The sequence below is a fragment of the Biomphalaria glabrata genome, chromosome 16, assembly GCF_947242115.1.
Source record: "Biomphalaria glabrata chromosome 16, xgBioGlab47.1, whole genome shotgun sequence".
Taxonomy (NCBI): domain Eukaryota; kingdom Metazoa; phylum Mollusca; class Gastropoda; family Planorbidae; genus Biomphalaria; species Biomphalaria glabrata.
The window spans coordinates 17,227,446-17,252,037 of NC_074726.1; the positions used below are offsets into that span (position 1 = coordinate 17,227,446).

A 24,592-nucleotide genomic window follows, 5' to 3' on the forward strand; every position below is an offset into this window, starting at 1 on the left:
TCCATAATAAACTAATCTACTAAGTGTTTGTATGAGTGTGCATAATTAAAATACAAAATAAAAAGCAATGAATAGTTATTAATTGCATTATAATTATTGAATAACTTTTTTTTTACAGTTCAACTTTCATGCCTATAACCCTATAGCATTAACAGAGCGATACGTTCCGATCTCTATGTTGGGTAGGGGAACATGTTACCTTGATGCCTTTATACAAGCCTTGTCTTCGAGTCCGATGATTAAGGAGGAATGCAGTATTTTACGTGGCTACTTAGCGCTAGCTGCGACACACATAGTTTGCCACATCCAACGCAAACATAATCATTATATGCCGGTGGTCGATTTAGATTCTCTTTTCGCCGTCTACGTCTGTCTTTGGCAGTAGATTTTCTTTTGTGTATCCCGCGGCCTTTATACAAACTCTCCAGCTTTCTCGTTCTGAAGCCGCCTGCAGTCGGATTCCCTCTGCTACGTCACAACAGGGCTCTTACTCAGAGTTGGAGGTGTGTTTCACGGCTGTGTTTTCTGGGCGTAGGTCTTTGTCAGCCGAATGGGCACTTGGTGAGGGCCAACATAATTGGTTTCGCCTGGTTGAAGGTACATCGATTTCTTGCCTTGTACTCCTGCTAGGCAATCTCCTGTGATAGGCCTTGATTTTGTTGTGTATTATGACAGTCTGACTTGGCTTCGACAGATCACTCAATTTCTTGTAAGAGTGTATTAGATGCGTTTAAACTACTTATGAACAAGAACTATACATTAACAAGATGTAAGGTTAGATACTTGAATGCATAAAGGCCGCAATCCAGTCTTTGTCCGTAATAAGATGTTGTCACCTTGAATTCCTAACACCAACTGACTAATAATAACATAAATAAACTAAAACCCACTAATCCGTGATGTCACTAAATGTCTAAAAATCCTTCAACTATGGTGCGTGTACTAAGTATCTAACACTCCTGTTTCCTCACAGTGCAGTCTTTGAAGTAGGCTGATTGGCAAACATGACCGTTTGGGCATTTGAACTGGGCTGTGCAGCCCTGTCCTCGTGACCCTCCAAAATACATCTGGCATACAGTGTTCTTCTTACAGACTTCTGCGCCGTGTCCGTAAACCTGGCACTTTAAGCAACTCACGAGGTTAGGTATCCTGCCTTCACATACTCTGGCAGTGTCCCAGTTTCGAATGTGAGGATAATAGTGGCGGTTTTGACCTCTTTACCATCACTAAGCCTGGTAATGCTTCAAGCATGGGAGACACCTTCAATTCCTTCCACTATTTCATTGTCGGAACATTTCAGTAGGTCTCTAGAGCTGATTACACCTCTGTTGACTCTTGTGTGGCATGACTTCCACATGGAGATCACAGAGTCACCTGCATTGTTAAAGGCCATCAGAGTTTAACTTGCTATCAACTTCCATGAGAAGTTCTGATGATTTCTGAAGCTTTGACACGCGTTTGGGCTCTCCCACTGCTACCTTCAGTCCCTTGTAGATGAGTAAAGGGATCATCTTTGTCAGGCTATTGAGGTCGATGACCCATGCTGGTAGCTCAGCGTGACAAGCGGTTTGACACAGCGCGGGCCATTTGGGCTCTGGTCTAGAGGAATTTAGAGACAAAGTATAGTGTTGTAGTAAGTTAAACTCGGATAGGCTCCTACTCAAATACCAAGTTCTCTTTATTCCCCCTTACCCGTCACACTCCAAGGCAAACGGAATAATCTTTATAGAGTTTTTTTTAAATAAAGGAGACAGAGAGGAATTAAACAATTTTCGGCACAAAACAGGTGGTGTAGAATAACTGATTTCTGTACTTAGCGATAACATCAACACAGTTAACAAAAACTTTTTAATGAAGTTGGGAAGAGTCATTTGCTTTTTTAAAATTCAGCCTATAGCCTCAATGCTATATTCATTTCAATTGTTAAAAATTTTAGATTTTTTTTTATAATAAATTAAGATTTTTAAAAATCTAATTGTCCGTATAATTAAATAATTATTTAGGCTGAATTAGAAAACGAAGCTAAGAAAATACTTGAAACATTTTTTTTCCTTGGCCAGGAAAAAAATTTCTGTTTAATGAAAAAAATTTTTTATTATGTGCAGTGGAACCTACAGTAGGGTTTCTCATTACATTTTTCATTTTAGGGACATCAGAGTTACAAACTGACTTTCAGCTTTGCTTACAAATATGCAGTAGACCAACAGCCTGCAACATTCAAATAAGAAAAATTGAAAGTTGGCTTTTAGAAACAAAACTTTTATTCACTATTTTAAACTCCAACTATGCTATGGTGTTAAGTAATAATTAGTTTCTAGCAAATATTTAGTTTCTAACATAAATTTAATCATTAAAAATATCAGTAACAAAGAATGGAAAGATCATTCAAAATTCCTAATGAACTGTATGCACACATCTAAAAAAAAAACAAATGCTAGGAGGTGGATATGAAAGGTCCACATCCAATAAGAAGGTTTCGTCTAGTAAAGTGAAGAGCCATAACTGTTGTTGTTTTGGTAAAAAATGTAGCTAGTAACAACGATGGACTGTCATTTCTGTAGAGAAGATAAGAGTACAATACAATTAGTTTAGTTATATGAAAAAAGACTTTATTAAATATTAATTTCTCAATTGTTTAATAATAATAATAATAATAATGTTACGAATCTCACTATCCAGGCTCTCTGCAAACTGCACCATACACCACCAACTTAAAGAACTTGACAAGTCAGGGCTCCAAAATAATATAAAGGTTTAATGTCCATAAATAACAGCCAATACTGTACAATTGGCAGCACGTAGAACAGTACAAATAGCTCGGCGATAACAAATATCTCTCCGATAACACCGTTCCGCCGTATCAAGTCTTGCACTGGCCTCTCCGTCTCGTTCCGGGCTTGCACTGGGTTCAACAGTTCGGGACTGACTTCACACACCTGGGCTCGTTGTGTCGGACTCGATCACAGACCAAGATCAAGACGCCGTTCGTCTCAACTGTACCTGACAGTACTCCGCACTGAACCGTCGTAATGCTCCGTACAGAACCACACCGTTGAACTGTGCTGTAGTCGACCGTGTTCGGAACTCCTGTCGTGAACCCGCTTTCTGAACCGTCTTGACTGCGTCACCTCCGCTCTTATATAGGGTCCATACTGAACTTCTCGAACCGGACAGAACGCCGCTCGACGTTTCTTGGTGGTCAGATGACTGCAACTCTCGTGATGCTCCTGAGCTCTGTTCACGACGGCGATTCTTCCCGAAACCCTCTTGTTGACACTTGTCTCGGCTGACCGTCGTAACTCGTCACGGTTGACCGCTCGTCTAGTGCTGGCCTGGGGCGATTTGCGTCGGCTGACTACACTCACACCACTACCCCCATCTGTGCCACCACCAGGTTTATAACAATAATAATCTTTTATTGTCCGTACGGAAATTTGTCGTACAATTTGTGCATTACACCAAACAAAAAACATTATAATTTAGAACTATAACAAACCAAAATGTACATTCACATCAGACTCACACATAATTTACATGCGATACATGCAGATTGTTTCTATTTAATGATTTGATTGCCAGGGGAACAAAAGAGTGTTTGTGTCTATTTGTCTTTGCTATCGGTGTCTTGTATCTCTTTTGTGATGGTAAAATCACAAAATCCTGACCCAAAGGGGGATTTTTTATTTCTAGAATCTTTTTAGCTTTATTATAGGTGTTTGTCTCAAACAGCTGCCCAAATGGGATTTGTTTTTTTGCCAATGATTTTACCAGCAGCATTTAGCATTCTATAAAGTTTATTTTTATTTTTAATACTCAGATTGCCATACCAGGCAGTGACACTAAAGCTTAAAATATTGCAAATGTGAGCGTGATAAAACATAGCCAAGGCCTTTTTGCTAACATTAAACGAGGACAGTTTTCTCAGTAATCGTAATCTTTGCTCCCCTTTTTTGCTGATATAATCAGTATTTACAGTAAAATTTAGTTTATTGTCTAGGATAGTACCTAGGTATTTAAAAGTTTGCACTATTTCAATAGTCTCTCCAGCTACAGAAACAATATAATTTTCCTTCTTTTCCCTACGAAAATCGATTATCATTTCTTTGTTGTTTTTTTTTACATTTAATAATAAAAAATTATCTTTACAGTATTTTTCAATGTGTTCTATTTCTCTGAAATACTCATTTACGCCTGAGCTCTTTGAGAGCAGGGCAAGAAGAGCCGCATCATCAGCGAAATTTGTGAAGGAGCAAAAAGGACTATCGGATTGAAAATCATTGTGGTGCATATCAGTTATTTTCTTTCAAGGCTAATTTAAAACAATCATGCTATAGAGGAATCAAGATAATCTGAATTCAATTTGATTTGGTGTATTAGGATTTGCTTCATTTTATTTTTTCTTTGGCCTTATTGAAAAAAAAAGTTACAAGTACAGGAAAATATGTCTTGATCCTAGGCTTTATTGTAGAAGAATGACAAAACAGTTCACAATAACACAGTACACACACACAAGCTGACCTGGAAACAACGACATTTTGATACACCAGCACAGATCAGTTAACAATACACAACAAGAGACATAAATACACAACATTCACCCCACGTTTAGTTTCTTTTTGCTCTACTTCTGAGATTATACGAGTACTGTACAGGCGTATCTCTGGCAAGTAATTTTTGTTCATTTTTAAATGGTGTTTTCCTCTGCTCTTAAAGCAAATGGAACCACGTTCTCTGCAGATGTCTCCATGTCCTTAGAGGCTACCAAGTATTGGGAGACACTCGGCGAAGTCTTTGTGTTACCAGGAGCCAATTGATGAGAGATCTCAGAAGATTTCTCAGCGTCTCTCTGGAACTCATGGGTATCCTGCCTTCACATACTCTTGCGGTGTCCTAGTTCCGAATGTGAGGATAATAGTGGTGGTTTTGACCTCCTCACCATCCTTACGCCTGGTAATGCGCTGGGCATGGGTGACTCCTTCAATTCCCTCCACTATTTCCATCTCTGCTGTTGTTTAGACTCCTCTGTGGCATGACATCCACGTGGAGATCACAGAGTCTCCTGCATCGTAGAAGCCTATCAGAGTGAAGCTTGTTATCAACTTCTACAAGTAGTTCAGATGCTTTGTGAATCTTAGACACACTTTTGGACTCTCACACTACTGCCTTAAGTCCCTTGTTAAATGTTTTGTTAAATGTTTTACATGTTTTGGATGTTCCTTCAGAGTTGAAGATAGTTTACTTCCTAGCCCAAACCTAGCGCAGGACAATGGGAGTGGGCAGGATTGAACCATCGATAAATCCAAATGACAGTCCACCGCTCAATCCGCACGACCAGGCAGCCATTGTAGATGAGGAAAAGGCTCATCTTTGTCAGGTTTTTCCCCAACAAGGGTACAAGCCACTCAGGTGTCCAGAATGACCTCGTCAGGGCTGCACAGGTACTATACTCAGCTGCTGCACAGGTACTATACTCAGCTGCTGCATTGGGCATGTGTCCCATGTTGGTAGCTCAGCGTGACCAGCCGATTGACCCAGAACAGGCCATCTGGGCCTCAGGTCTTGAGGAACTTAGAGCCAAAGTACTGTATTGTTGTAACTTATCCTCAGATAGGTACCTACTTAAATACTAGAATCTCTTTATTCCCCCTTACCTGTCACAGTCCAAGGCAAATAGACTAATCTAGAGAAGTAGGGAGATTTTTAAAGATAAGGAGACAGAGTGATGGGTAATAAAAGCAGACTGAGGAAAAGAGGAGGCAGATACAATGATAGAAAAAAAGTAGGGCACTTTTGAACGCAGTTTAACATGTCTCGGGACGAATAAATAAAGATAGACTCACATTGTAACATTACTAGGAATACTTGTATCTGTTTCTGTGTCTTGTTCAGAAAAAATTTTCTGCATGTCCCAAAGTCTAATACTGTCATCAAGACCACCTAGAATAAAAACAAAACTGCTTTGCAAAGGAATAATGAGCAAAACGTGTGCCTGGGGCAAGATAATTTATTGGCGCCTCCCTTCCTTTTCCATAAACATCACATAGAAAAATAGGCTTATAAAAATGTGTTTAATAATAATATAATACAAAAAAACTTAGAATGTAACTAAAATATCTACAATTATTTTACTTCTAATTTTACATGCTAATAAGAACTTGGATACTCCATGATGTTTCTGAATTTTTAAAGCGATTTTCTAAAATTCAATCATGAATCTGTAGAAAAAATGTATTTGCAACTAATATTAACTTGCAGAAAATATATGATTATACAAAATCTTCCTCTACATCAGTGGTTCCCAAACTTTTTTGTCTGGTAGACCCTTTGCCATGTTTTCTGGTTTTCGGTAGACCCCCTACTTAACTTGTATTGGATTTTTGCAAATTTATCCAAAAAATTTTTAAAGCAAATTTCTAACTGTAGTGGGTTAAAGAGTGACAAAGAAATAACTACACATGAAGTTATAGAGATATATTTTTTATTGATAAAATTTAAATTTAAACTGATTAAAATAACAATTTATTATTTTTTTTTGCACATCTATTATCCGTTGCTACGGACAAATGTTTCATATAGGATTTTTTTTGTTCTATGAAGTAGTCTTTCAAACATTATATATTATTCAATCAATTTATTAATTTGCCATATGTATCATTGTAAAAGTTTTCGCAAAGAGCAGTTTCTAGTGTATTTCTTGATCTTTCACGTGTGACTCAAATATTGTTGCGCAGAACTGTTTTCACTAACAGAAGGGGTGAAGGTGAGTACCTAGTGAACACCTAAACCAGTCAGCTTTGGGCAGGAAGGGCTCATTAGACTTGGCTTGCAGCCCACCTAGCAGAAGGAAAACTGAATTCAAACTGTGCTGCCTAGCAGCTATACCCGAACATTGGAAAGGTTTCGTGGGTCAACCCTCTTAAAAATAAGGAGCCGGCCACCCTTAGGCAGTTTGCAACACACAGCGCTACACCCTTCCAGAGTCTGCGACGCAGATGATCCCAAACTGTATGTCGTTTGCAAAGAATTACATAAGAAGCTTTTAATTTTATAACTCATGCCACAGATGGGACCTTGAACTGTATTGTTGCTTTAAGAAATTCGTTTAATATTATCAGATGTAGGTTTTTGTAAAACAGTTTTTAAAACTACAACGGTTGGTAAAATCAATGTTTAGTGTTTTCCGTATTTTGATATAAGTAAAGAGATATTGTACAACTCCCGCAAACCATCATCTTCTCTAAATGATGTCGAAAGAGATTTTGTGGGTCTATTCTTTATATTTGAGTGTTCTTAAGTTTATCAAATCTATTTTGTTATGGTTAAATTGTCTCAAATGATCTTTCTGCGTCATTGGTTTCTTATCGTTATAAAAAGGCTATTAGGCAACCGCTAGTATGACGAGGAAAGAATAAATACCAATTTTAAAATAATCAATGCTGTACAGTCTACATTCTTTTTGTTAAACATTAGTTACATGTAAACAAAATTAAGCTAGTTAAATATAATAATAATAATAATAATCTTTATTGTCCGTATGGAAATTTGTCTTACAATTTGTGCATTACACCAAACAAAAAACATTATAACTATAAGAAACCGAAGTGTACTTTCACACCAAACTCACTCATAATAATTTACATGTGACAAAGTTTATATCAGATTGTTCTTATTTAATGATTTGATTGCCAGGGGAACAAAAAAGTGTTTGTGTCTGTTTGTCTTTGCTATCGGTGTCTTGTATATCTTTTATGATGGTAAAATAACAAAATCCTGACACAAAGGGTGATTCTTTACTTCGAGGATCTTGTTAGCTTTTTTATAGATGTTTGTCTCAAACAACTGCCCAAATAGGTTTTGTTTTTGCCACTGATTTTACCAGCAGCATTTAGGATTCTATAAAGTTTATTTTTGTTTTTAATGCTCCGATTGCCAAACCAGGCAGTGATATTGAAATTAAATATAACAATTTTTCGTTTGAATAGCAGGATAAAAGTTTAAAGGATTAACTCGGGTACAAATCAACATATCATAAATTAGTGTATAAAAGAATTACATTAAATTGATGTTAAATTAAAGTCACGACCTGTTTAAAAGAAATACATTATCGTAGACCCCCGTGGACATCTCATAGACCCCCAATTTATGTTTTCCCTTTCGTAGACCCCTTGGAAGTCTTTGTAGACCCCTGGGGGTCTATATAGACCACTTTGGGAATCACTGCTCTACATGGATATAAAAAGGAATGTAAAATTTGCTACAGAAGGATCCTAGGTATCACATTTAAAGACCGCATCACAAACAAAGAGATTAGAGACAGGTTTACCACAGCGATTGGACCCCACCATGGCCTGCTAACTATTGTAAAAAAACAAACAAACCCAAATTAAAATTATTTGATTTGATTTTAGGCACAATTTAGGCCATGTCGTGCCTGCATTCCCTTAAGAACTACTCTCTCTCTACATAACAATGGCTAAATTCTATACAGTTAAATCATTAATCAAGGTCTATTCACAGTTAAAATAGTAAAGGTAGTAAAAATTTAATAATTTGGTACAAATCTAATGTAAATAGTACATGTTCACACATTCATAAATCAGATCTTCGTAGACAACCCCACTTCCCGGATAAAGCCCAGTACCTTCCCAGGGTCGACATTGTCGAATAGTGTTTTTAAGTTATTGGCTCTAAAATATTTCTCCCTGACATCCTGGTATCTGGGGCAACCAACGAGGATATGTTCCACGGTGAGGCGAGAGTCACAGTACTCACAAAGTGGGGGCTCCTCTCTCTTCAGCACAAAAGAGTGCGTGATGTAGGTGTGGCCTTGTCAGACCCTTAGATGTGGGCCGCCACCTGACATCCGCCACAATCTGCCTGAGTTTATTGTGAGTCTCAGTCTCCCATCGGTCCTGCCACTCTCTATAGGTGGCAGAGGCAATACTTTGTCTCAGGTCCGAGCAGGGAATTTGGGTTCCTGACACCGCATGATTTAGGGCTCTCTTTGCTTCTCTGTCTGCGGCTTCGTTTCCCTCAATGCCCACATGGGAGGGGACCCAGATGAAGGTGACATCCCTATGGTCGGCTGTTATTTGGTCCAACAGCTTCAGGCTCTTATGTACCAATGGGATGTCAGTCTTCATCCGCCCCAAAGCTTGCAATGCAGATTTGGAGTCGGAGCAGATTATACATTTCCTCCTTTCTGATGCTTTAACGGCCATAAGTGCAAGCGATATTGCATGCAATTCGGACGTAAAGATGGAGCAGCCATCGGGGAGTCTACGGGAGATTGTTTTGTTCCGAAAGAAGCAGGCACACGCGACCTTTCCATTCATTTTGGATCCGTCTGTGTAGATGGTGCCCCCAATCTCCGTAGCTCTCCTGCAGTTCCCTAAAGTGGACTTGTAGTATGCTTGGGTCTGTATTTTCTTTTTTGAAATTAAGGAGGGATAAATTTAATTTGGGTTTATTCATTAGCCAAGGAGGATTCTGAGGGGTTTCTATTTTAGAGATTTGGTCAATGGGTGGGATTAAATTTTGGATGGGTTCTCTCATTCGAAGGCCCAACGGCTGTATGATTTCTTCTTTACTTTTGAGTCTTCTGTCCTGAAGGCTTTCTAAATTTAGTGATTTTATTAAAGGTGTTACTCTAGTCAAATGTGAATATTCGTTAGTTATAAATCTCACTGCTCTATTTTGTGTCTGTTCCAGTTTCTTAATGTTTTCTTGAGTTGAGGGGTCCCAAACAGAGGATGCATATTCTATTATTGGCCTAACCAAGGTTAAATAACATTTTAGTTTTATGTTCTTATTTGATTTATAGAAATTTCTTTTAATAAATCCTTCAATGCCCTCCACTATTTCCTTCTCGGAACATTCCAGCAGGTCTCTAGAGCTGATAACACCTCTGCTGGTGTTCAAACTCTTGCGTAGCATGAGTTCCACTTGGAGATCAGATTCTCCTGCATCGTAAAAGTCCATCAGAGTGTATCTTGCTATCAACTTCTACTAGAAGTTCCAAAGACATGTGTAGCTTAGACACACTCTTGGGCTCTCCCACTACTGACTTAAGTCCCTTGTAGATGACAAAAGGGCTCATCTTTGTCAGACTTTTCCCCTCCTCTGTGCACTTAACCACCAGAAATGATGACCAAGTAGCACAGCTTTTTGTGGCCTCCTCCTTTTTATCCTCCATACAGCGTCTCTTGCCCAGACATAGGTCTGGGGCAAGTAGTTTTTTTGGTGTTTTCTTATCCAAAGGTGTTCTTATTAGTTCGGCACCTGTGCTCCCCACCCGCCATCGAGTCCAACAAGGGGACGGGCCATTCGGATGTCCAGAATGAGCCCGCCAGGGCTACTAAGGTGCTATACTCAGTCAGCTGCTGCATCGGACATGTGTCCGATACAGCAGCTCCCTGATTGACCCTCCAGCCACCGCCCTCCAGCATAGGTCGAAGACCTTTGCTGGTAGCTCGGCATGACCAGCCGGTTGACCCAGAGCGGGCCATCTGGGCCTCAGGTCTAGGGGAACTTGGAGCCAAAGTATTGTGTTGTGGTGGTTTATCCTCAGATAGCCACCACTCAGACACCAGGATCTCTTTATCCCCTCTTACCCATCGCAGTCCACGGCAAACGGACTGGTCTAGGACGTAGTGAGATTTTAAAGATAAGGAGACAGAGTGATGATCAATGAAGGCAGACCGAGGAAAAGAGGAGGCAGACACAGTGATAGAAAAGAAGTAGGGCACTTTTGAGCTCCAAAAGTGCTAAGGAAAGAGGAGCGCAGTTTAACGTCATGTCTCGGGAAGAACTAAACTAAAACTCTTTAACCATATTACAAGGTCTTCAGAGCTCACAAAGACCTTCCTTCAGGGAACAGTACCAAAAGAAAAATAAGAGGCAGACAAAGAAAGCGATGGGAAGACAACATAAAAGAATGGATCCTATTGAAAGAAGTTCTAACTAAGGCAAAAAGACGGTCAACAAATCTTGCATGGTGCCTCAACAGTCCAAAAACTAAGGCATATGTAAAGGTAAAGACAAATAAAATTAGAAACTTTTTTTGACTTGACCTCATCGAGAGCAAATGTCTTTAGCTATGTAGATATTGTTTTACAAACAGAATGTTTTAACAAGGAATAGTTTTAGGTGACTTATTGAAATACACGCTAAAGATGTATTCACAATTTTAGAAAAAAAAAATTTCGGTCACAATGACAATGTCTTCTTTTCAGAAGATTAATTATAAATGCAGTGTTTCACATGGTTACACAGACACAGATGTGTTCTGCATATTTTCCTGCATCTGATGCAGACAAAGCCTTTGTCCATTAGGGGTCTATTAACTTTTCTTTACGCCTTCTGCGCCTGTCTTATACAAAGTCTTTAAATGTATGTCCCACGACCTTTGTGACAGCTCTCTGTCTCTTTCAGAGAAAATCTGTCAGCCACTTTCCTTTATGCCAGTGAGAGCGAAATGGCGCCTAAATTGATCTTTATAGCGTTTACGGGGGTATCTCTGTTACGCCTAAAGAGTGGTTTTGGCCTGGACAAACCATATTCCACTATAAAAATAACAAGTGCAGACTGGATGTCTAACAGTATTTAACAAAACCTATGTAATCATATTTCATTACTAAACTGTAGATCACACTAGTAGGATGATGATACCCTGATGTTAGATTACATAACTGCATTAAATAAAGAATAATGTTTAAAAAGCAATGTTTGTAATTAGTGCACAATTAATGTTCAAATTTAGTAGGAGTTACTCTAGCTAAATAAGCTCCAATCTTTGTAATATTTTTCAATTATTTCTCACATTGTAAAATCAAGATTGATATCTTTTTCTTAAGAAGAACACAGTCCTAAATTAATGTTTCTCATATTTTAATAATGGCTTACTCTCCAACTTCCTCCACCCAAAACAAAAAATATGTTTGCCTCACCCCCTTATCCAGTAATAGGTCTGTAAGCATCAGGATCAAGCTATTTTCTGCATTATCTTTTGGTCTATACCACACTGTACTCTTAGAAAGAAAAGTGCGTCAAGTGAAGCTTGGGACAGGTTGCTACTGAATTGTAAGATATATTCTAGGCATTTGAGAATGCACATTCGCACATGGTGCTCAAAAAGATGTTTTATGGCGTGCCTAAGTGTTGCCGTAAAAAGTGTCTACTAAACGATGGTACGCACCACTAGGAAGAAATTTAACATATCTCATGTAAGTTTCACATTAGAACCTATAAAAGATCTTTATGAATTGATCTTGTTACAGGCGCATCTCACAAAAACAATATGAAAAGTCCTAATTTGTAGATGAAACGACTTCACTTAATGTAATAATTTTTTTAAGCATTGATTATTACATCCTTTTCACTTGACTAATACTCAAGTCTGGATTTTTAACTAAAACAGTTTTTTGTTCTTAAAAAAAATAAAAATAACACCATCTTCGCACCCTTTGTCAGCCCCCTAGTAGGTGTGTTTGGGGGTAGCTATTGGGTTAAGGGCATAAAATAACACAAATACTGATTGGGTTCAAAGAATTAAGTGGCAAGAGACAAATCCTTTGAGTGCTTTAGAGACCATCAATTTCTGATTTACTCTTGATAGCATAGAAGAACACTTAGCCAGCATCTGGCTTCCAAAAAGCTGAAGAATATTTGAAAGATTATCTATCCTTGGAGAAAAGAGTAGAGTGTGAAAAAATATTTGTTACAGCAGTGCCTATGTATCCACATAAAATTATATAATTTTCCACAAGCTTCACTTTTGACATTTTGACTCCTTCAAAAAAAAAAATCATGATATCAGAGTATCCTACAAAATACTAAAAAACTTACACAAAAGTGAAAAAAAAACATCATCGAATGTTCTTACCAGAAGCCAACATTGTGCCATCTCTACTAAAACAAAGACAGCACACAATATTGGTGTGACCTTTCAAAACAGCCACAACAGCCCCTGATGCTAGATCCCAAACAAGAACTAGCCTGTCTGCTCCTGGAAAAATAAATTTGTATGGGTCATTAGAAATTATAGAAAATCTTAGTTTTCAAATGAATAAACAATTAAAATAAATTTACATCATTTTATCTTTGTCAAAGGAAAAACTATCCTATGCATTTTTTTGAAGGAACTAGTTTAGTACCATGTTTTGCAGCGGCACTCATGCTACTGCACCAAAGTCGCTGTATAAAAAGTCCATTTTAAAAAATGTGCGTGATATTTACATACAAAGTGCATTCTTAGTCTTTTTAAACAAATATAATTGTTTTCTTTTAATTTTAGCAGCTAATTGACCAGAAAAAACACAGTTAACTAATATTTATATTTGTTGTGAACATTTCTTGTACATTTTATAAATATATTTGACTTAGTGATACTGAAAATACACAAAAAATTATCTTTCTTTGTTAACATAGTGTAACATTATCTCCCTTACATTTATGTATTGTTTTAGAATTGATGTATCTTTCTTTGCTTGCATAATTAATTTTTTGAGATCTGACAGACGAATATTTTTGCACAAACCTTATAGTGGCTTTTCCCCTTACAGGGGCCGCTAGAAAAAAACAGTTATGACCTGAATTCGAACTCTTGGCTTGAGCCTTCTCAGGCCAACACGGTACCGGTAACCACACTGCTAGTGGAGAGTACTATGAACTTGGAAAAATGTGTAGTTATCTTTTGGTTTTATAGTCTTGTCCTATTTTTAATGTTGTGTTCACTATGAATCAAACAACGAGCTATAAAGGTGACTAATTCAGCTTATACCGCCACTTCAGTCAAAAATACCATATTATATAACTAACTAGGTAAATTTTTAAAATTGATTCTTGTGTTGTCAGGTAAAAGAAATAATGTTGCCAAATTTCAGCTTGATCTTAGATTGGGTGTGGGAGAAATAACTTGCACAAACTTTTTATCAGGCAGAGTGAGAATGCACTTTGTAAGTTTGTAGAAAAAAGCTTACCACCGCCAGCTAAATATCTTCCATCTGGACTAAACTGCAAGCAGTGAACTGTGTTCTATAATTGATAAACAAAAAAAATAATTTTTATAATTTGTTTTAAAATGCCATGTCCATTTAAATATATGTTATGGCAAGAGCCCAAAACCAGGAATGGCAGGCCATTCATAATTAGGCCATCCATTTAGCAAAATGGCTAGGGATGATTGGCCAAAGTCGGCAGGAAATAGTCTTTTGCAGATTTTGATTGTATTTATTAAAATACCTTAATGATAATCACACGATATACTAACAAATCCGACAAAATAGTGTATTATAGAAAATGATAAATTCTATCTTTACTTATTTCAACAAGTTGAATATATATGGCATTTCGAATTACACAGCAGATGGTTATTTTTAATACATTTAAATCTGCATCTGTAATTAGGTATAACCTTGGAAGGCGGTCAGTGATTTTAGAGACATGATGGTACAAATTATCTATAAGAACTTTAATAATTTTGTTACCTAGCATTGATTGATATAATTATGTCTGTTGATAAAATGTTATACTATTATCTATGCTTGTACATATGGGGCACAGTTGGAGACCAAGATGGCTGAAGAAGAACTTCTTTATTTACTTTAAGTGTAATTTTCAATTATATGACTTATTTTAATGTAGTGGCAGGATGACAAAGTAAATAAAGGTAAACACTCGAGCAAACAGTAGAAACTTAAAGGCATACATTTTTTAAAAATTGCTAAAATGACAAGAAACTAATGCATTTAAAACTATTTTAAAAACCAGAAATAAAAAAAATATAGTAATATGTAAAACATTAGTTTGGAATTGAACATTTGGAACTGTAATTAAGAATTCAAATTTAAAAAAAAAATAATTTTATGCATTTTTTAAAATACTTTTTAGTGCATTCTAAGTGTTGTTTTCTTTTATCTTTATCTTATGTAATAAAGACGTTACTTCAAAAAGAAGATGATTATGTCCTACGCGTCATGCATATTAACCAATGACTAAAATTCTGCCAAATCACTGGTTTTCCTGGCTAGATCAGGCAACCCATTCCATGCTCTAATAGCACTAGGGAAGAAGGAGTATTTGTACAAATTTGTCATAGCATATGGGACGAGGAATGTGCCTTTATCTTTGTGTCTTTCAGAGTATTTTATTAAATTTTGTTTTTGTATTTGAAGATTATGGTTCAGTGTTTTATGTATGATTGCTACTTTACTTTTGAGCCTTCTGTCCTGAAGGCTTTCTAAATTTAGTGATTTTACTAAAGGTGTTACTCTAGTCAAATGTGAATATTTGTTTGTTATGAATCTCACTGCTCTATTTTGTGTCTGTTCCAGTTTCTTAATGTTTTCTTGAGTTGAGGGGTCCCAAACAGAGGATGCATATTCTATTATTGGCCTAACCAAGGTTAAATAACATTTTAGTTTTATGTTCTTATTTGATTTATAGAAATTTCTTTTAATAAATCCTAATGCTTTGTTTGATTTTTTTGTAGTTTCATCAATATGTGGATTCCATGACAGTTTTTCATTTATTATAACACCTAAGTATTTTGCGTTTTTAGTTTGTGTTACTGGTTTACAATGAATAAGATAAGTGGAATTAATTTGTTTTCCAATTTGATTCCCATTTCTGTAAATCATCTAATTCTCTTTGTAAAATTTCTGTATCTTGTGTTGTTTTTATTGTTCTATATATTATGCAATCGTCTGCGAATAATCTGACTTTTTTTCCTGAACTAATGCAATTTGGTAAATCGTTTATGTAAATTAAAAATAGTAGTGGACCTAAGACTGTTCCTTGAGGTACGCCTGAGTTTACTGTTATTGGTGTTGATTTAGAGCCATTTATTATTACAGTTTGTTCTCTCCCTATCAGAAAATCTTTAATCCACTGATGCAATGGACCATCAATGCCAAAATATTTTAATTTTTTAAGCAAACTATGGTGGTGAACTTTATCAAAAGCTTTGGAAAAATCTAGTAAAATAGCATCTATTTACTCCCTGTTATCTAAACCTTTTGAAAAATCATCAATTAGTCCTATTAGTTGTGTTTCACATGATCTATATTTCCTAAAGCCATGTTGGTATGTTAAATATATTTAATTATTTTTTATTTGAAGATTTTAAAAACATGCATGTGAGTAACACAATTTTTCTTTATAACCTAGTTAAAATTATTGTTTTAAACTAAGAATATAAATTCAATGAAAGTGACCAAAGTTGCAAATGTTTATCTACATTGGAGAAGTATGACATTGACAAGACAACAAATACAAATAAGTCTCTGGTTGCCTCTGACACATAATTTGCAGGTAACTGAGTTCTCAGGTTGCCAATGTCATCAGATGCTTCTTCTGACATGTCTGTATCTGGGACGCCTTGGCTGTTGAAACACAACTACTGTCTGGTGGACAACTGTATGCCATATGGTGCTGTCCATAGACACTATAAAATTATTTTTTTTACCCTTAACTATGCTGACTGGAAGTTGCTATCTCTTAATGTCAATACAATGCTCAGTACTATTATGGATGGTGAACTATACTGCTAGTGGTATACAGTGCAGGTTACAATACTATTAATATGTATAAAATATAAAATATCATGTACACCTAAGACAAGACAATCACAATATGAATAAAATGATAGTATAAAAATATTGACCTTGTGTCCAGTCATAACTCGCACACAGCTACCATTTAACATGTCCCATAGCCTAACTGTTTTATCACTGGATCCAGTTGCAACATAATTGGAATTGGGATGAAACTGACAACACTGAAATACATTTTATAACATATCAGTTCAAACACTATATCATACTGCAGCTTTTCACTTAATATTAAAAAGTTATAAAAACATTTTTTAAATTAAAGTAACCAACATTTTACATCTTTAGTTCTATGGAAGCTTACATCAACATCAGATAAATGTCCAGCAAATATTCTGACTGGCTGGTAATGGTCTGTGGCCCAAACTCTAGCTGTCCTATCATGACCAGCTGAAGCAAAATAATACCCATGTGAACTGAAAAGAAAAAATGAATAGTTGTCAATAGCATGAAGAATCTATATTATATATAATTCTCTTCATGGCTCAAGAGTTTGGACACCAAGTAATGGAAAGATCACTCTTTTATTTCTGCAAGCCAGATGGACTAGAGTTACCCCACGTAATTTTAGAGGCGAAAAAAAAAAGAAGGGGGGGGGGGGACAAGTAGTATTCACCTGTCACTAACTAGCAGGGCCGGACTTAACCATTGTGACTAAGAAGTCATGAAAAGAGAACAAGTAATCTACTCTGTATTCACACATCAAGAATCAATTACAAGGTCGCCACACTTTGTCATCAGTGTATATATAATAATGAGATGCCCTTGTACCTTAGAGAACTGATTACTCCATATGTCCCCCAGAGAGCCCTACGCTCAACGCTTTTAGTGGTGCCACATTTCTCCCTCAAAAGCTACGGTCTGCGGGCTTTTTCAGTGCACGGAACAAAGGTTTGGAACTCACTCCCCATTGATCTCAGACAGACAACATGCTATACCACTTTTAAGAAGAACATTAAGACCTACTTCTTTAAAACTTTTTTAAATTAGTTTTTTTATTTCTATTGTCGTGTTTGTGTTTGTAATGTTATTACAGCGCCTTGAGCCTACATTTTGTTTGTTAACAGCGCTTTATAAATAAAATTATTATTATCACTAAACAGCAGGACCGGACTTAACCATTGTGGGGCCCAATGCGAAACAAATTTGGCGGGGCCCAGTTTGGGTAGGGATATGGATTGTCACGGATGAATGTGTGTATGTATGTATAATCTATTTTTACATTCTGCACGAATGACCGGAAGTGTGTTTTGTTGTCAGACAGAGAGACCAGCGTGTGTGATATGCAGTAAAGCTGATTAAAGTTTATGTGTTTGATCTAGTGGTTAATTGTTTTATTTTGTTAACTAGAACTGAACCAGGGACATCTAGACGTATCGAGACCTAAGGTAGATTCTATCGAGTTATAAGATAGAGTTATAGAACAGGAAAGCTGTGACATGGATAATAAGTGAAAATTAAGTTTGTATTAGAAAATACGCACAGAATTACTACACGAGCCTTGCGTGTAGCGAAGTCATACAGTATATCAAAAGAATTCTGTTTCCTACATAGATCACGCTTAATAGCAATAATTATCAAATGTTTCAATCTATCTTTAAGAATTGTTGACCTCAAGTAATTCTTCATTAGTTTGAGGCCTGAGAAGCTTCTTTCACGAGATACCACAATTTCTGAATAATGCCGTTTTTTTTAATCGCACGTAGGATTGGCGTTTTCGATATTGAATGACACCCCAAAATGACAATTTTTGACTATATATTTCAGGAGATTTGTAAGAGTTTTCAAAAGATTTCAATAATTTCTGGAGATTTTCAGGACTTTTTTTTGTATATTTTGTAATTTCAGGAAATTTCGAGGAGCTCGTGGTAAATCAGGAGGCCGCAGAAAATCTGTTATAAGTTATAAAATGGTTTAAATTAATAATTTACACCTAGGATTAGCATGGGGCCTATGACAGTGCGGGGCCCACTGCAGTTGCATAGGTTGCAGTGCCCTAAGGCTGGCCCTGCAAAATAGCAGTGTATGCTACACTGCCAGTCGACTAGTTGTATATATTTTGGAAAATATTAAGTTATTCAAGGCGAAGAACACAAATTTGAAGCTTATTTAGAAAAATTGTAAGCTATGATCAGATGTTTTGTTAATTATGGAAGTTTAGATAGAGTACATATATACATTTGGTCTACAGTTATGGTGAAGTTTATTTAAAATCTCACTAAATATTTAAAAAGGTTGGGGAAAAATGTGAATAATTTGTTCTATGATCTTGTTAGAAGAAAATAACTAGTAGATCTATTTAAATTATGTTCTATGCTTGGTTTCATTACAAGAAAGTTTTAGTACCTGAACTTGACATCCCAAACAGGAAAGTTGTGACCTTTGTAGCAAACTAAATTGGTCCAAATAAGAAGACTCCATAGTCGAACTTAAAAAAAAAAGAAGAAACTTTTAAAAAATGTCTAAATTAAAGACAGAAATAAGATGTTTTTATTGTTAAACTGTTTGTATAAATATATTTGTGACCCCAAACTTCAATCACCACTATAGATGAAATAACAGACATAGTGAGAATGTATAAAAATGCATACTCAAATTACAAAGCGAAACGATTGGTTCAACTCTAAATCAACTATACTATCATCTGTCATCAGAACAAAGAGAGAAGCACTTGCAACATAAAAGGCAAAACCTACCCAATGCAACCTGTTAACTCTTAAAGAAGTGTCTGTGCCAATGAATACTGGGTAGAACTCAGTAGAAGTGAGAATGTTCAGCTCACTGCTCAAGCAGGCAATTTGTTTTGTTTTGTTTTTACATGTTTCGGATGTTCCTTCAGAGTTGAAGATAGTTTACTTCCTAGTCCAAACCTCCCGCAGGACGATGGGGGATGGGAGCGGGCAGGGTTTGAACCCTCGACAAATCCGAACGACAGTCCAGCGCGCAAACCGTACGACCAGGCAGCCATCCGAGGGATGTATGAAGTAATCAAACAGGCTCTCAGACCTGCCCATAACAAGTCAGCACCTCTCTAATCAACCAATTGGGAAATTATCACAGACAAGAGGGAACAGTTAAGCATATAATATTCTTGGGTCATCATAGATGTAGATCTACTTTAAGTTGTAGGCTACTAGCTGTTTGGAGCAACAAGGTAACGACTGACCAACAACTGGGGGAGAGCGAAAAAAAAGTTTTATTACTACTTTGTAGTTATTAATCCGTGTATGAATGTTACCAATAATTACAAATTAAAATATCTTAAGTAAGAGACATCATTTCATCTTTTAATAAGACCTTGTCAAATGTAGACTGTTTTCATGAGAGGCGTATACATCATAAAGGTTAAAACTTTTTGAAGAAAACATTTCAAAACGTCTCTGCTAGTGTGATTCTTCTGGATTCCCTTATCTGAGTTTGGTAGAATTCTTTCCGACTTATCTATAGTGATGATTTTTTTGTATGAAAAAAGGTCCGCGACAGAGACATCTTACTTAGCAAGAAGATGATCTTAAAAAAGATCACACCCATTATAGACGTCCATGCACTTTATATACCTAGAATGTCCCTCAAATAATACTATTGGCCAGGGCTGACTCTTTATTATTAGATTTTTTTTTTACTAGGATGAATAGAGCGTTCTAAAAGAAAACTCACTGATGTTGACCTTCTTAATATTCTTTCTTCTTATTACAAGAAAGAGAAAGAGAATTTCTGAAATTGAAAACTCCAGAATACGCTCAGAGCTGGGGCTCGGACCCAAAATCAGACCCCTTGCCGACTTGAGCGGAAATCCGCCGAATGTTCAATTCTATCTCCAGAAAGAACTTTATACAACACTTAAAAATTATTATTTCGGACTCATTTTACACAGCTCCTCTATGTCCCCAGGTTCTAAGGGGGGCTCAAATAAAAATTTTGTCATGTAGAGGGTCGCCACCCGGAAACACTGCCTCAATGTGTTTTATTTCAAGTCATTGTATAAGTGACTTGTACTGTACTTAGGATTATTTATTTTGTATCAATTCAAGAAAATATTCAGCGTTGAGTTGCTTCACTTTGTCCAAGAGATGTGTTGGATAAATTTGTAGGCACCTCCAAATCCGTGTATGTCAGATGATTGTGGAGACAATGTACAACTCTCCAAAAATACAAACGTGATAATCATTATTAAAGTTTACAGAACGTTGAAAATGTTTCACAGTCAATAGCTTTTGTGTTTCGAGTCACTTTATTTTGCATTTAATAGTCCATGTTTTAGGAATAAATAAATAAAGGCGACATTACAGGTACACAAGGAGTAAATGATTAGGGTCATATTAATTCTGAAAAGACACGATTATAATGCAGAAAGAAAATTTTAAAAATGCTTTTCAAATTAATTAAATTAGCGGGCGCTTTTGTTACACTGTCCAGCTCAGTCGTAATTCATTTCTTTTGTAGAAAAAAAATGGGGGCAGCATTTTAAAATTTCACACGCAGGTGGCCACAGCCCTCACGGCGGTCCTGGACTGTATCCCCCTAGATCTTCTGAAACAGTGCAAAACTAAACTAAGCAAACCTCTACATGAACTGCTCTGCAAATGTGGGCAAGAAGGTGCTGTGCCACAGGATCTGCGGGATGCTAAGATTGTCACCCTGTCCAAGAACAAAGGTGACAGAAGTGACTGCAACAACTACAGGGGAATCTCCTTCCTAAGCATTGTAGGCAAAGTCTTTGCTTGAGTGATACTTCCCAGGCTACAAAAACTTGCTGATAGGGTCTATCCAGAATCACAGTGCAGCTTTCACTAACGGAGATCTGTAATTGACATGATTTTCTCCATCCGTCAACTACAGGAAAAGAGCAGAGAGCAAAGGATGCCTTTGTACTAGTCAGCAGAGAAGGCCTCTTTAAAATCTTACAGATAATAGGCTATCCACTCAAGCTGCTAAATATTATTGTCAACTTCAGGAAAAGTGCAGAGAGCAAAGGATGCCTTTGTACTAGTCAGCAGAGAAGGCCTCTTTAAAATCTTACAGATAATAGGCTATCCACTCAAGCTGCTAAATATTATTGTCAACTTCAGGAAAAGTGCAGAGAGAAAAGGATGCCTTTGTACTAGTCAGCAGAGAAGGCCTCTTTAAAATCTTACAGATAATAGGCTGTCCACTCAAGCTGCTAAATATTATTGTCTTTTTCCACCAAAATATGATGGGTACTGTGCAATTCAATGGCGCCTGCTCCAAAAGTTTCAGTATAAACAGCGGAGTCAAACAAGGATGTGTCCTCACCCCAAACCAACGCTCTTTGGAATACTCTTTTTAATGCTAATCCATAACGCGTTAGACCAATCACTGAAGGCACCTATCTTCATTCCAGATTTGATGGCAAACTTCTAAATATTGCTAGACTGAGGGCGAAAACTAAAATCAGAAGAGAAATATGCTATTCAGGACGATGCAGCAGTAGTGGCTCACTTACAGGGAAGTTTCAGTCACTAATGTCCCGCTTCTCTCATGCTTGTAAAGAGTATGGCCTAACCATTAGCACAAAGAAAACTAATGTTATGGGACCACCTTCTACAGCATCACCCTCCATCCTCATTGACGATAACAAGCTAGATGCTATAAATGAATTCTACTATCTTGGATCTACAATTCAAGATGGTCTGTCTCTAGAAAAGATAAAGAAACGCATAGGGAAGGCCGCATCAACCTTTGCTAGACTCTGACCAAGAGTTTGGAGAATTGATTTGATTTGATTTTGATTTTAGGCACATCTGCACAATTTAGGCCATGTCCTGCCTGCATTCCCTCAAGAACCACTCTCTCTCCACATAACAAGGGCCATATTCCACACAGTTAAATCATTAAAATCAAGGTCTATTCACAGTTAAAATAGTAAAGGTAGTAAAAATTTGGTAAAAATCTAATGTAAATAGTACATGTTGACAAATTCATATATCAGATCTTCGCAGACATCCCCACTTCCCGGACAAAGCCCAGTACCTTCCCATGGTCGACACTGTCGAACAGTGTTTTAAGTTAATGGCTCTAAAATATTTCTCCCTGACATCCTGGTATCTGGGGCAATCAACGAGGATATGTTCCACGGTGAGGCGAGAGTCACAGTACTCACAAAGTGGGGGCTCCTCTCCCTCAGCACAAAAGAGTGCGTGATGTAGGTGTGGCCTTGTCAGACCCTTAGATGTGGGCCGCCACCTGACATCCGCCACAATCTGCCTGAGTTTATTGTGAGTCTCAGCCTCCCATCGGTCCTGCCACTCTCGATAGGTGGCAGAGGCAATACTTTGTCTCAGGTCCGAGCAGGGAATTTGGGTTCCTGACACCGCATGATTTAGGGCTCTCTTTGCTTCTCTGTCTGCGGCTTCGTTTCCAATGCAGATTTGGAGTCGGAGCAGATTATAAATTTCCTCCTTTCTGATGCTTTAACGGCCATAAGTGCAAGCGATATTGCATGCAATTCGGACGTAAAGATGGAGCAGCCATCGGGGAGTCTACGGGAGATTGTTTTGTTCCGAAAGGAGCAGGCACACGCGACCTTTCCATCCATTTTGGATCCGTCTGTGTAGATAGTGCCACATTCTCCGTAGCTCTCCTGCAGTTCCCTAAAGTGGACTTCTATGCTTGGGTCTGTATTTTCTTTTTTGAAATTAAGGAGGGATAAATTTAATTTGGGTTTATTCATTAGCCAAGGAGGATTCTGATGGGTTTTTATTTTAGAGATTTGGTCAATGGGTGGGGTTAAATTTTGGATGGGTTCTCTCATTCGAAGGCCCAACGGCTGTATGATGTTAGGTCTTTGATTGTATAATTTTAATTCTGTGGGGTTAAATATGGAGTCGAAAGCAGGGTTCGTGGGGATGGATTTTAGCTTGACTATATACTGCATTGCAAGCTTTTTTATTCTTATATCCATGGGGAGTTCTCCAGCCTCCACTTGGGATAGGTGATGTACGAAACGCGCCGAGACAGAGACGCAGGGCAGCATTTTGTATTGGTTCCAGTATTTTTAGATAAGACTTCCTTGCTGCTCCATAGAGTTTGGAGAAACTACAGCGACCAAAATGGAGGTCTACAAGGCATGCCTTCTTAGCGTGCTACTGTATGGCAGTGAGTTGTGGACTACCTACACAAATCAACTTAACTCACTCCACTTGCACTGCCTTCGAAGGATCTTGAAAATAACATTGAAAGAAAGAGTGTGCAATACTGAGATCCTAGCGAGAACAGGCCTTCCCAGTATCTTTACAGTCCTCCGGCTACGCCGCCTGCACTGGCTCGGACATGTTAGCATGATGGAGGACAATCTCATCCCGAAAATCATTCTGTATGAGCAACTCGCGGGATTTAAAATCAGTGAACATTGATACTGACCATTGGGAAGACATAGCCTTAGACCAAACTAGTTAGAGATGGTGACCAAAAAGCTATGGACAGAGCGAAAACATGGGCTTCAGCTCTTAAAGAAAAGCGTGCCATAAGGAAAATGGCAGGCTCCTCTACCACCAAAGCGAAAGCCACCTTGACCTGCAATATATGTGGACGAGCAATATATGTGGACGGGACTGTCTCTCCAAAATAGGGCTCCACAGCCATATGAAAAAGTGTTTGAGATGAACCACAGTAATTTTACGACTGAAGGAGACCAATAATAATAATAATAATACTCAACTAACCCATTCTCTCATATAGATACATAGATTTAGTAGGATACACTAATGAGAAAAAATCCTGAAACAAAGATAAATACACTAGAGAAAATGAGGATAGATTTGACAACAGACATAGAGATAGTAATGAAAGACTAAAACTAGAGATAATAATTTTGAGGAAATAATTTGTTTTAATTGCCAAAAGAAAGGTCTCATAGCCTCTAAGTGTAAAAACCTACATACTACAGATCATATAATAGGACTCGTATAATAAAGATCAGAAAAGGCAATCATAGGAATAGGAATCAAACATGTAGATTTTAC

General features: G+C 37.3%; 1 protein-coding gene across 3 annotated transcripts in view; it reads right to left on the reverse strand.

Moving 5' to 3' along the window:
• Positions 1-2,238: 2,238 nt before the first annotated feature.
• Positions 2,239-24,592, reverse strand: part of LOC106058453 (transcription initiation factor TFIID subunit 5-like) — a 63,938-nt gene continuing 41,584 nt past the window's right edge. For all 3 annotated transcript variants that reach the window (XM_056014373.1, XM_056014374.1, XM_056014375.1), the window contains 7 exons: positions 18,957-19,038; positions 16,915-17,026; positions 16,664-16,777; positions 13,980-14,034; positions 12,884-13,006; positions 5,841-5,937; positions 2,239-2,555 (listed from right to left, as the gene is read on the reverse strand). In XM_056014373.1, coding sequence (XP_055870348.1) covers positions 2,435-2,555; positions 5,841-5,937; positions 12,884-13,006; positions 13,980-14,034; positions 16,664-16,777; positions 16,915-17,026; positions 18,957-19,038 — 704 coding nt within the window. In that variant the 3' untranslated portion in view covers positions 2,239-2,434. The remainder of the gene's footprint in view (positions 2,556-5,840; positions 5,938-12,883; positions 13,007-13,979; positions 14,035-16,663; positions 16,778-16,914; positions 17,027-18,956; positions 19,039-24,592) is intronic.